This window comes from Coloeus monedula (genome assembly GCF_965178545.1).
Source record: "Coloeus monedula genome assembly, chromosome: 1".
Taxonomy (NCBI): domain Eukaryota; kingdom Metazoa; phylum Chordata; class Aves; order Passeriformes; family Corvidae; genus Coloeus; species Coloeus monedula.
Window position 1 is genome coordinate 26,033,622 of NC_138781.1, and position 14,448 is coordinate 26,048,069.

Genomic DNA, 14,448 nt, shown 5'->3' on the forward strand with positions numbered 1-14,448 from the left:
ACTGAAAATTCCAAAATAAAGATCAACACTTATGTATGTAGATAAGATGAATTCTGTGGGTTTTAGAAAAAATTGGGATACTGTCAGTGAAAGTAAAAAAATCTAGTATGTGAAAGTGCTTGTAACATTAATTTGGCTAGATCAAATTGTCCTGATTGCTAATTTACTCTGAATTTAAATGCCTATTGTCTTTTAAGCAGTGAAGTTTAGGTATGTTAAGTATGCAGGATTTTAAAGACTAGAAGTGCATGGTTCCCTATACAAGTCTTTTGTGCCATGTATGTACTGATTAAGATGCTTTTCTTTGTGCAAGAAGAGAAGGGGGACATTATGTGATAGAGCTGAAAACTGTACAATAACGCAGATCTCAAAAGAGAAAAAAGTGTGATTGGAGCAACTGCAGCTCTGGCACCTCAAGCGACTGTCTGGAATCTGAGCCTTTACCAAAGCTATCTGTAAGATTTTGCACATCAAGTTGATTTTGCTTCTTGTTGTTGCACACTTAGGATGAAGGTAAAATTGCATTTTAAACTGTTCCACAACTGCCTCTCCTTCATACATCATTGGAGCAGAAACCTGACTCTTGAGCATTACAGCACAGGTTTTTACCACTTGAGCTATGGGACTGACAACCCTAATTGGTAGCAGGAGAAGACTTATTCCCTGAGGGCTGAAAAAGGAATATGCTGCTGGCGCCATGTGTTGAGCCTGGGTGTGGGGGAAGGTAAGGAATAAATGAGATAATTAGGAGTTTCTACTGTGTAAGCTCCATGGAACTGGAAATACCAGTATTTCTCTTGCTAAGGTAGGAAAACAAGCAAAAAGGAATAAAGTGCAGTTAAATAACATTTTTTTTAAAATTACTGTATTCCTGGGATTGGATCACAGAATGGTTTGTTCTGTTCTCATGTACATTAATGTAGTTTATTTGGTGGCTAGAAGTTGCACTGTGGCAGCATAAGCAAGCAGTAGCTGGCCAGGCTGTGGGGTATTCAGTCTTCAAGTCTTAGGTATCAGGCCACAGTTTGAATAGTTGCTGCTTTTGCCATGATCTATTTATACATGAAAGCCAGTGCTTCCACTTCATACAGGACTTTCTGGAGTGTGTGATCGCTTGTGACAGCAGAATTTTAGGCAGTTTATATGAATAGTCAGTACTGAGTTGCCACAGATCCCTGGCCAGGGCAAAAAAAAAGTCTTGCTTATGAATATTTGGGTGGGGAGTGGAGAATTCCAGCAAACAGTTAATCCAGGATTTTTATCTTTCTTCTTCTTCTTTTTTTTTTTTTCAATCTGCACATTTCACAGTAGCACTCTTCACTCTTTCCCACATTCTAAAGATTCTTCTTTGTTAAATTTAGTGTGAAATAATGTTACTGAAACTTGACACTGTATAGCTCTTTAATTCTTTACTCTGGAGTCCTTTCCTCTGTTGGGGGTGTATATTAGATGTTGCTATTGGTTTGTCAGTCCCTTCTCCTTAACATGCTGCTGTCTGCAAAATAGATCAGGATTCTGCTCCTCAAACTGTTTCAAAGTTGAAATGACATTATTCCACTTTTCCCAATTTTATATGAGTATTTTAATAGAGAAGATCTTCACATGCCTTTATTTAAACCTTCTTTGTGTCCAGCACGTAATGTGTTTCAGCCAGATCACAGGCTGCTCCATAGGATGGTGTTGTCCAGGGGTCCAAGTTCAGCCTTCAAGGGACCCTCATGGGTCTCTTCATGGGCTTTTAGTATGATTTTGTCCTATTTAAGCTACTCAGAATTGCTTCTATGTAATCTTCCAGTCCTGAGAAAGAGGGGATACTGAGCATTTTCTTTTGCAGTCCATATTTTTATCCCAGTTGTTTCCTTGTTTTGTTCTAGCAGTGGAGTTCTTAGCTGCCTTGGAAGATTCCTTTAATGAATTACTGTGGCAAAAAATTTGCTACAAATGATTTTACTGCTGTTTCTTTTAAGGAAATCAGTGGTAACTGTTATAATTAAATGTACTCAACTGTTAGGCTGTCTTTAAGATGGCAAACTGGGAAACTGAAAATAGTTACCACTATCTCTGAAGAGAAAGTTTGTCTAATAACAATACAGAGTAGCAGAAAAATATGGAAACATGTTGGATAAATGCTGAAAGGAGTTTTCTTCTTTAATTTTCATTTAGAGAAGTTGAAGGTTTGGGGTTTTTTTTTAATGATTCCACTCCATTCATAACTTTGTAGAAAAACCCTTTTGTACTTCACTTTCCTCTTGCCTTTTGAAGTAAATTGCTACATCAACAAGGTAATCTGTCTGACACAAAAATGCCTGATATTTCAAATTGGGTGATAAAGATTAGCTGTAGTATTGGGTATGTGGCCTTACTACATACCTATGGTCTGTTATGTGAATTTATTGTAAGTTCTGTTACCATCTATTTATTTAACATGTTTTGTCTTCATTTCAGATAACACCTTAGAAGACAGAAAGAACCCAAGGAGACTATGTTCAGCTTCTTCCGAAAAAGCCAAGATTCAAAGAAGGTTACAGTGCCAGAGAGAGAAGCAGATGGATTTGTTATTGTGGGTAGGTGGTGCTTCTGTATAAAGTGATTCTTTCATCTTTGAAATTTTGATCTTGAAGTTTCTTTGAGATGCTTAGACTAAATGAAATGTTAAGAAAAGCCATTATAAGAATTGTTCAGTATTCTTACTTTTCCTGATGAAGTTAATTTTTCTAGTCTGCTCATTTGGAGTAAATAGCTGAAGTTTTATTTACATAGGTCCGAACTCATATTCAGGAGCACTGAAAATGTAGTTTTTTGTTTCCCTTTCATGCTCTGAGTGGGGAGAAATTACATCCTTACAAAACAAGAAAGGTCAAAGTTTAGGCTTCTTGCTTTATGATTAGAGTTGTGGGAAGTGACTATCTTTCTGCAGTTGTTAAAGGATTGGCTTTTATTCAGGCTCCTTCCTTTTCATTCTACCCCTAGACTTTTTATATTAGAAGCCAGGAAGTGCCTATGCATTTCTGGTCATGGTGAATATAAATGCTGTTTCAGAATTTGACTCTTAGTTCGATAAAAATTAAGCAGTTTAGGGTTTTCAGTGTCTTCTTGTTATTCAAAAACTAATCTGAAGTATACATTCCTGTGAATTGGCTAAATTTTGAGCTTTGATCAAGCTCTTTCAAAGTTTTGCAGGTTGGCTTAAGTGTGCGGAAGAGAAAAAAAGTATCGCTGTTATGCTGAAACTGATCCTTTTCTTTTTTCTCTTTTGACAATTTGTTTTCCTCCTTGTGAATCTGTCATCATCGATATTCAGCTTCTGCTGCTCTGTTTTACTGACTCGTTCTTATCAGGAATCTTACAGTGTTTCTCTATTTAAGCATTACTTCTTCTTGAGCATTTTCAAGTCACAAAAGCCTCTAGATTATTGAAGTCTAACAGTATGAGAGACTATTGGAGCCCTTTCTGAGGAGAAGTTAGATTTTTGGCAAAAGTTCTCCATTAAAACAAATCTGTTTCACATCTGTGACTGCGTTGTCATGCTTAATGTCTGGCTTCCACTAGATTTTGTTCACCTGCACCAGTTCTGATGGCTACATCAAGTCACTCCATCATTTGCATTGTGGAAGGGTCAAAGGAGACACATCATCATCCCCCAAAAGTCTGGAGACCATTTAGCATTTCAGTTTCTGTAATAGGCAGAATTCTGCGCCCAAATGTTGCTATGTCCCACAGTTGCTGGTCCTGATTCTGCATTCAATTTAGCTTCATTCCTTTTTCCTGAAATGCTGTCAGTGACTATTTAAACTTTGTTCACATAAATTCACATAAAATTAATCTGTTAAATATCATCTTAAGAACAATCAATTTTGTTTGAGTCTTTTTAAAAATTTATTATTATTTTTTTGCTCAGACGGAAGTTAATTTAGCAGCCTGCAATGAAATGGACTGTACTAGGCAGAAGAGCTGCCATCAGCCTTATCAGTGGAGCATATCACTGTCTTGCAAGACAAATGTAGTTGCAGAATTATGGGTCAGGACTTAAGTAGGTATTTATTTGGAAGGGGTGTTCTTGTCTAGGGATAGTGTCAGTGGGGAAAAAAAAAAACCCAAACCACATCACTTATCCACTCTGTTAGTAACTATTTCGTTACTCAGATGGAATGTTCTGAAGCTTTTCTAAACTGGTGTAAAATATTCTGGAAATCCAATAGTAAATATCTTTAACACATCTCAGTAGTAGATTTCTAGGACCATTAGTGTGAGCACTATTGTAGGCAGTGAACACTCTCGGAGGGAGTGGGAATTTAATTTCTTGTGTTTTAAGTTGGTTCTTAAACCCAGTTTTTCATTCAGAGCATGTAAGAACAAAAAGCCTAGTTCACCAATATCCTGTGGACATGGGAGGAATCTTTCTGTATCAGCTGGTATTTGAAAAAGAGAGAAGAAAATGGAACACTTTTCTGAGAAAGCTCCATCACAGCTATTGCCCTTTCAAATCCTGAGGATAATTTTTTTTTTCTTTTTTTTTCATAAATTCTCTAAGTTCTGTTATAAATTGCTATATTTGAAAACTACCTTTCCTTGTAAAGTATCAATGCATTTGGGAATTCAATGTCTGACCAGAAAGGTGACTCATAAAAACAGCAGAATCAACAAAACCAACTTTGCAGCCTGGTAGCTGAAAGAAATTCTCTATTTTAGCTTTTGGGGCAAATATTGCATGTGTAGGAGTCAAGAAAAAATAATCTGTAATTCCCTCTCTACAAAATAAATACAAAATATAATTTCCTACCAGAGACTAAAGCATTTTTATGTCTAACTACCAGTTCACTTATTTTCCGGATACTGGTCATTTCATCTCTTCCTGAAGCTGTAAAAATGGTGCTTGTTCTATAACAGGCAGAACTATTACTCTGAAAAGGGAGAAGAGGCTCATGAAATAGGCATAACACATGCAGTTGGTTTTGATGAGTGAATGAAATGCAGAAATATGGAAAAACATTTCAGAGGTTTTCCTGATCATCACAAATGCTGAAAGCCACATCACATTCTGAAAGCCAGAATTAAGAAAACAAGTAATTTTCACTAAGCTTGGGAATCTCAGAGAGCAGTAGTACTTAAGGAATTTCTCATGTTTCGTGGCTTATATAAAATAAATTCCAACCTACTATTCATTCCTACTGTTGCTAGCCATAGAGAAAAATACAGGTTTAATGTGGTTTGGCACACAGCTAAAAGTCTCCCATCAACCTCAAACATCCAAGTGTCTTGTAGTCCTAATCTCAGTCTAAGATCAGGCATTGAAAATCTGAGACAGCAATGCTGCTTTTCCGTATGTGTTTGGCAAGACAATCAGAAACTCTGCAAACACCCTCATGGTGCTGATGGTTCCACTGGGGTGGGTGGTGAGTGTTTTTGCTTGAAGCAGCTGAAAGATCATAGAATCATAGAATGGTTTGGGTTGGAAGGCACCTTTGAAGATCCTTTAGTTCAACCTGCCTCTATGGGCGTGAACATCTTTCAATAAATCTTGTCGTTCAAAGCTCTGTGCAGCCTGACTTCAAACATGACTTTTCTGGGCAGCTTATTCCAGTGTCTCATCACCCTCATCATTAAAAAAATCCTATAAATAACTAAAATCAGTTAGAATATTGTTCTATATGTCCTCTTTCAAAAGGACTAAGGGAAGTTAATTTTGTTTTCAGGTTTAGTTTAAGAGCCAGATGTGCAAAGTCTTGTTTCCTTTTCCAGACCAAATTGCAGTAAGCCAGTGTGAGGGAGCAGCAAATGCTGGTAGCTCCACCAGCTGAGCTTGCAGCTGAGCAAGGGTGCCAGGAGTGCAGGGCCTTGGGCAGAGACCTCGCTGAGGAGCTGTGCAGTCCCGTGCTACCTGAGCAAGGACACCACAGCATGTCTGGGGACAGTGATCGGGGCAGCCGAGACCGTGACTGCCAGACAGGTCTGCAGGGATTAGGCACATCTGAGGCCAGGCCAGGAAGTCGGGTCAGAGGGTTGTGATCACCTGGGTTCCCAGACATCCCTGCAGAGTGCTTTTGGCAAGGACCAAGAAATGAGGTGTCTCCCGCAGCTCTTTGCCTGGCCCCTGATGGATGTGCTCAGGCTGTGCCATCTGTGCTGGCCATGGGCACAGAGAGCCAAAGCGCTGGCACTGGGAAGGGGCTGCTGAGTCCAGTGGTGCGCTTGGGGCAGGACAGCCAGGATGGTTGTGTTGTCTCTCACTGTGTCTGGAGGCAGCACAGTTCTCTGAGGAACTCTTGATCTGATGCTTTGACCATGCCTGAGTTCAAGGCTTTGTTTACTTTTGACTTGTGTTTTAAAGGCCAGTCTGTTCCATGGATTTAAGAGTTGTTGGGTTTTGTTTGATTTTCTCTCAGGGATCTTTTTATGCTGTATATTGGAATGGAGTAAATGGTTTGGAGAAGCAGCTGAGTTGCAGGTGCTGACAAATCTGATTTTTAAACATATTTAACTTCTGTTTCTTCCCTGAACTTAGCATAGATTTCTCTTTCAATTTTTTGGATGCAAATTAACATGGGTTTTCAATACTGGCCAATGTCTGTCATTTCAGTATTCTGCTCTCAGCCTCAGGAGCTGACCTCTTAACAAGTGGTAGGGAGTATTGGTACTTATAGGGAGCACTAAAGTGTCACCCAAAGGTTGTTTTCTGAGATTCAGCAATTTTGTTATAGAGTTTTTCAATGAGTAAGTACCTAAGGAAAAGTGAACAGGGACACGGATTCTCATCAGAGTAGAGTGACTGTCACAGACACAAGGAGCCTATGACCATGATAAGAAAGTTTGGCAGGAATTTTGTAATGAATGTACACTTCTGCACTGCAAACCTCCATTCTTTCTACTGTGCTTTCCTAGATCCATTTAGGAAGGCCATCTAGAACTTAGGAGTGAATTTTGGATTAACACTTACTTGTTAATATTTCGCACTATTGGAGCAAGCATGATTTCTGCCTATTAAGTTTCTTCTCAATAGAAAATAGTCCTAGACATAAGAAATTAAATGTTTTGAAATCTCTTCCAAATAAATAGAAGGATCTGTGGTATTTAAGTGAGTCTTGGATTTGTTCAGTTAACCCTTCTGTTTCAATGATGATGTCTGAAGAGAAGAAACTCTACAGAGCAAATGTGTTCGGGCTTGCACCAGCATCTAAAATGTCACAGGAATGGAGGTGGGAACTACTGTTTTTCATCCTGTGAGATGAAATACAGTATAAGGCAATTATTTCTTCCTTATTAAAAATGTAGACGAGAACTGGTACTAATATCAGTTGAAAGGTAGAAAATTCGGGAACTTCTTGTGAGAAGTAGGACATTGTTGAATTCATCATTGCAACCTGCTGTGGCAAAGTGAGGAACATAATGGGCTGCAAAAAGAATATGCAAGGAGTTTGATAAATTATAGTGGATGGTAACAGACATTATTATCTTAAAATTTTGGTGGTCAGGTATGACTTACTCTTTTAAAAGTTTAATCTCAGCAATGCATTTGAACTTTGGCTTTATTTTAAATGAGGTACTTTAACCTTCCTCTGATGTATTCAGTATCTATACTGTTGAGTTAAATCAGTATTATAATTGCTTCCTACAGGACCATCCTCATCTGTAGGCAGGAGTATCCTCACTCATCAGTGAAACTGTGAAAAGTATGATTTACATCCAGATGAATATCTCCCTTTGTTAACTGCAGTTATACTGCAGAAGAACATCCTTAACAAATGGGAAATCTTCTGTAGTGAAGATACAAAAAAGTAAAATAATCAACCCAAGTCAGCCTTTAGTTCTGGAAATCTGGACTGTTTTTCCAAGGAACAATCTTACATAAACTTGTTCCTCTTCAAATTGCAGTTTCTGTTTTGCCATGAATTTACTCTTCATGCAGATAGTTTTTGGGGTACTTTGGATAAAGTGCTTATTTGAATTAAGGAACACCCCCACTGTTGCCCAACATGTAAAAAGGCCTTACACTAGGATCCTTACTGTTTCCATTTTGATCTTAGTAGTACAGATCTCTACATATATTTTTAAGAGCTCCTTAAATGTTTGCCTCTGAGAAAAATGTATGTATGTATAAATTTTCTGGAGTGAATCTGTTATGAAAGGGAAATTTAATATACTGATACTCCTGAAACAAAGGACTACCCCCATACTAGTTCATTACTGCAAATCAAATACTTTTCTGCTTTCTTCCCTCTGCATACACAGCTCAAAGATTAAATGCATCAAGAGATTTGTAGAATCTTAGTGTTATTGCTGCTGTTTGTTTTCTAGGAGTTAGTAGTAATGTGTAGTAAGTCCCTGAAAGTCTCTACATTGCTTTTTCATTAATATTTAAGGAGCTTTTAGTGGTGCTAGTAAGGAAGCTTGGGCTGCTGTAGTGTTTCAAAATATACTATTACATTAAAGAAACGTACAAGGCATTGTGCCAGTTGGAAAAAAAGCGGTGTCTTAACGTCCTTTCATTTTCTGCATCAATGGGCTTACATTACCTATTTTTTTAATATAACAGGAAGTGCTTGTGTAGTTATTTCCAACCTTGTAGTTTTCGAATAACCAACCTACTGGTTTTTTATGGGTTTCGAGGTTAAAATATTTAATACTAACTTTATAATAATCTGAGATTTGGGGATATATTTTAATATTTTTTATCTAAAGAATATTTTATACGTATTAGCCTGTGCCACTGTAAGTGAACACTTCTGATGCGCACTAAGAAGTTACAGTATTTAAAGTGACCCATTTCCTGAAATACTTCTTTATGGTTTTTATACTTAAAAACCACAGTAGCTCATCTGGGCATTGAATTTTGCAGCCAGAGTTGATTGAAAAGGGAGGAAGAGGAATTCAGAAGAAGCAGTCCTCTCCTGTTACCGATCCTTAGTTGCATAAGGAGGTAATGTCTCCATTCAGTGATGCAGTCAAACTAATTCTCTTTGGGACTAATTTTGCAAAAAAACAACCTGCCGTTTTCAGTGGTGCCACTAGATGGGGATTTCCCTCGGATTGAGGGCTCGGAGGGCTTTGCTCTCCCCCTTTCACACACAAAAGTGCAGTAGTAGTAATTATCAGTGCACCATTTGATTAGACTGTAGGTTTTCAAGAGATTTATAAAAAGCTTTTTAAAGCCTAATATCAAATCTATAATGACATTCCAACCTAATAAAAACAATGAAGCTTGAAATGTTGACAGCATGTATCTAGATGTTGGCTTGTAATTCGTTCCAAACAGATCTGTTGAGGCCCATGTGGGACCTAAATAACACAAAGAAGTAAATTTGCATATTTTACAGCAGGGGGAAAAAACAGAATGCAAAAACATGAATAATTAGGAGCACAAGCTTCATGCTATATTAATACTGTTGAAAAGCATGTGTTGATTGTATTCTGAAAGCCAGTAGTGATTTGGTTGAGTGAACTCAGTCAGCATCTCTTATGCAGATTAAAGGATCTGGGTTACAGAACAACTGAAATTCATTGTTTTGCTGTATAAGGAGTTATATTTCTTAAAGGAAATGCATTTTTTTTTCCTCTTGGATTCTATACAGCAAAAGGAATCTTTCTTTTTAATGCCTCATCAAAATATGTTTTTATTGACAAATGACTGTGCATTTCTTCATTTACTTGTACACCTTTGGATTTTAAAAACAGTTCTCTCAGCTACAAATCAGATGTTAGTATATTTAACATTTTAGTATACATGACCTACTTACTTTTCATTCCACGTAATTTCTCTTCCTTTTTCTTTCTAGGCCTTGAGCCTGTGGAACATATTAATGATGTTTTCATGCTATGAATTTGATTATTTTTAAATTTGAAGAAAATGCCCTTCTTAAAATATTAGCATACAGGCCATTTTTGAATCTGAATATCATGAATGGTTGTGTTGGCTTTTGTTGATTGCAACATAAGATGTATAGCATACTTTTTATGAAAGAAAAGGTTATTTATTTAAAAAATGGTAAATAGTATTTAAAGGGATTCACTGTTTGCTTTGGTTGAATATTATCTTGGCCCCTTAACTCACAACTATCTCAAAAAGTTACCTGGTTTTGACCATGGACTTAAGGGAGGAAAAGAGAAAGAAGATGAAGACTTCTTGTTTAACTTGTTTTAATGCTGGCTAGAAAGAATTATGTGCTGCTGTATCAGACAGCTTTATTTTGGGGCTTTAAGAGACAAAAATGCACAGAACCAAACACTGTCAATCTGTCTATTAAGCACATCTTCTTAATTTGCATAACCAAAGGAAGAAAATGGTAAAATGTAGCAGTCTTTTTAGAAGTTGATGTAATTGTAAGAGGTTAAAGAGGCATCTGGCAAAAGGTTGTTTTGAGGTCACACATGCATCTGGCAGTTTGCTGCCAGCCCTCTAAGAAAATATTGGTTGGAGTTGCACTCCTGTTTTTCATATTAACTGCCTTCAGACTTGATGTATAATAGTCACTTTCTACAATCCAGGTCTCCAAAGGGCTCCTCAGAGGTTTGGTCCTACTGATTTTAAATTTTGCAAATACTGATGGAAGTAGAATATGCTTAAGTAAAAAAAATCCGTTTTTTGCTAGAAATTTTTCCTCAGAAAAGATGAAGACATTTTTTGGACATGACTGGTCTACAAGGAGGTGTTTACATAGTTGAGATTGTATTCTTTAACCTTTCTTATAGTAGGGTGATCACTTTTGACACCTGGGTTCTGACAATTTTGCTTCTATACATAGAAGTTCACTCTCTAGTAGCAGTGCCATTGTCTATTGGCCTATATAGCATTCTTAAAGCAATTTGAAGTTGAAATATAAGAAAGGAAAATACCTATTGCTTATTGAGCAGCAATATGGAGTAAAAACAGAGTAAAAAAGGGGTAAAAACTGTAAAAGATAGTATAAAAGCATGGATTTTCAAATGCTGGTTGTAAACTTTGTTTCCCAGAATACGCTGGTCATTAAATCACTTTTAGAATTAAAAGTTTATTTGCTTTATGATGCAAAGAAAATAGTTCAGGATATGAGAACATATTTTTAGGCCAAGTCTGATTTACCTATATACAGTGGACTTACAGCTAGAGCTAACTGAAAAACAGGAGGTGAAAAATGTGTTGCAGGAGCACGAGTTGCTGTTCTGGCAAGTGATAAATTCAGGTTGAAGTCCCTCTTTCAGCAATTTGCAGCACAGTTAGATGATCATTCCTTGCAAAGAGAGCCCTAGTTGTTAGCTCATGCAATCACTGCCTGTCTGGTTGGAGTCATTCAGACTTCTACAGATGTTAATCAGTGTTAATTTTCTCGGGAGGAAATGTTTTGTTGAACTGATTTTACACACACCCCTCCCTATCTCTGGCAAATAAATGTTTTTGTACTTTTTTTTCCAGTGGGAGAAGAAAAATTACTTTTCCAAAGATACAGTGTCTTATTTATTTTTAATTAGATATTATAAAGAAACTCAAGAAGGTTGTGTTCTGTGTTTTACAAGTGCTTCAAATCAGTCATGTCATAGGCCTCAATGTGAAATAGTACCATAAGTGTAAGGCTTTTACTTATAAAATTATAGATGGCTTGTCACTGTGCATAAAGATGTTTTTTCTTTAGCTGCTCCTTCTTGGTATACTAGTTGAGTACCTTTCAGTCAGGCCAAATAAATTAAAGGATATAGGGGATTTATCCATTCAGTTGTTCTGCATTTCAGTGCTATTTTGTCTGTTTTTGCCACAACACGTCTTTGAAGGTTGCCAAAGATGTAACATGCTTTCTGATCTCTGCTCACAGAGCTGAATGATCTTCAGCTTTTACATAGTGCTTTTCTCCACAAATGAGGGTTGTGTGGACAACAATGAAATTTACTCCCTTCAGTCAAAAAGAAGCATTTGCTTACAGCATTGACCATGGCTTGCCGGGAAAATTATGCAGTAATCTTTATTTTCTGACATGATCATTTAACTTTGTGCTTTTTATATATTTCAGGAAATTTCCATTAATTTTAGTAAATTAGTGCTATTTCCATTGTCATGGGGATATCCTACATGACAGTAAAAAATAAAGAAGAATATAAATACCCCCTAGAGTAGTGGGCTGCTTCATTTGTGCAGTTTGTTTATCTGTTAGCACACACCTTGCTGGTAGTAGTTACCCATCTACATTACAGGATATAATCCCAGTCTTAGTTCTGTATATTGTTTCCTCAATTTACACATGGTTATTTGCTACAAAAGCTGTGTATAGGGCAAAATTTATAATGGACAGAAAATCATTCAAAAGCTTAAGTTAGTTTAACTCAGAATATTGGTACAGTGTGTTTCTCTCTCTTTCCTCTTCCCAGCAATTGAAATAAATGTGGGACTTCAAATTCATTCAGCAGATGTGTACAGTCTCTTCATTTCCTTCTTGTTTTTGTCAGGGTGTCTAGGTGAAGTTAGAGGAATATGGATTAGGTGGATATGGATTTGGTATTTTGTCTGTAAGAATACAAGTACAAACTCTAGGGAGATCTCTCACAAGTGGAAGCATTGAGTCGTGAGTGGTGAGGCTCATTTGTTTTGGTGGTTTGGTTCCTTGTGGGGTTTTTTGTGGTTTTTGTTTGCTTTTCTCTTTCAGTTACCCCCAGATTAAAGATGAGGGGTTTGAGCCTGTAACTGCCATGTGCAGTATACAATTTTTTTCAGTTAAATTGGGCAAGCTTCCTTAAAATGATCCAAAGTCACAGACCTTTCCTGGAACAAAACAAAGCAAACCAAAAAAAGATTCTTGCTGTTAGACTGTGTCATTCTAAATCTTCTTTTGCTGAGATCTGTCTGGACCAGCAGTATACTGCAATTGTTCAGAATTTAAGCTCATAGTTTTTCTACTCCTACGTGAATAAGGGAGAGCAACAATTTAAAACCCATGAGATTCATTTTTTTCCTTATTTAGGTTGGTATGAAACTTCAGGGTTTTTTTGAGAGGGATGGAGTGGAACTTAATGGCTATTTCTTTGCCATTTTATTTTTCAGTGGGAACTTGCCTACATGATTTCTTCTGAATTATTTCATCCCTAGGTCTTGCAGAAGGGCAGGACTATGGAAGATTTGATTTGCAAAAACATTAGAAAAGCTATTGTAGCAGAAAGCAGTCAATATTATCTTTAAAAGATGGATATTAAATACACATACCAGTGCACCCTTCATTAGGAGGCAGACTTGTGGAGAGGATATTTTTTGGTTAAAACTGTTTTCTTTTACTAACCCACAAGTTATGTCAACGCTCTTATAAAAAGATGCACAAAGAGCTTTCATTAGATCTAAATACTGACTCCAGTTGAATATAAACTTCAGTTGGATGTACCAGCTCTTACAAAAATTTACTTCTACTTACCACTGAGCATCCCAAAGGTGAGGCCCAGTAAAGAACAAGTAGTAGTTTTCAACTCATGTATTGTGTTTTTAAAAAATAAGAAAGAAAGAGTGAACCAAGAAGTAGAATTAAGCATCTCTGAAATTTAGTTTACAAAATCTGTTTAGAGCATATTTGCCCAAAATGACCTACTGGAAAAAACAGAGACCATCAATAAGCTTGGATTCTAGGTATGCTTTGGAGCTGAAGTGTCTGAATCAAAGCACCATACCTCAAGCACATCTGTCCACTTGATTCAAAACCAAAAGCTGAAGTTACAGCATGTTCCTCTTGAAATATGTTTGGTGTGTATTTGTGCTTATTCAAGCATTCATCTGAGAAGTAGGAGACCTCAACCTCCAGTTCTGCATAGGCTTAGTGCTGTCAGATGCACATCTTCCAGCATAAAAGTCTAAAAGTCCAGTGAGAGGACTGCCAGTGTTTATACTGGCTGCACAGTGGTTCTACTTCAAAAATGCAAGACATAGGAGCTTCTGTGATACTGCATGAGTCATTGAACTTCAGTGGCCCGTGAGTAAGAAAATGGGAATACTGATCTCTGCTCCCTAGCCCATGTGTGTGGTGGTTTTTTATTTCTTAAAATGAAATGACTAAAGCTTTTAAAAAACAAAACAGCACAAAGAGACAGAATATGTTGCCAACTTCTAGGCATCAGGCTCAGACTTGTTCTGATTTGTTTTACCTCTGTCCTGGGCAACCTTTCCTTGTTGGGTGAACCAGGTCCAGCTTCAAAAGGAAGGGGAGAAAGGTTCCCAAGGAAATTAAAGTGTAGCTGACGGAGAGAGCTCCCTGTGGGAGCCAGGAGTCTGAAAATCATCAGACTACAAGGACCAGATCTCAGATCCATTGTTTCTTGAGTGGGCTGGCTTAGAGGGTGACAGTAAAAGCAGGATCTGCTCCACTTTTCCCTGGAAATTAAAGCAAGGGGAATGTGCCCATTATGCCTGAAACGTGCAGTAGGAGATGTGAGGGGAGACATGAGTTAAGCTGCTTCCTGATCAGATGCAGGACACTGGTGCAGAAGTGACAGCTAATGAATTTAGATTCCTAA

General features: G+C 37.3%; 1 protein-coding gene across 1 annotated transcript in view; it reads left to right on the forward strand.

Moving 5' to 3' along the window:
• Nucleotides 1-14,448, forward strand: part of UMAD1 (UBAP1-MVB12-associated (UMA) domain containing 1) — a 79,126-nt gene that overhangs the window by 4,554 nt on the left and 60,124 nt on the right. The window contains exon 2 of the mRNA XM_082288694.1: nucleotides 2,446-2,564. Coding sequence (XP_082144820.1) covers nucleotides 2,483-2,564 — 82 coding nt within the window. The 5' untranslated portion in view covers nucleotides 2,446-2,482. The remainder of the gene's footprint in view (nucleotides 1-2,445; nucleotides 2,565-14,448) is intronic.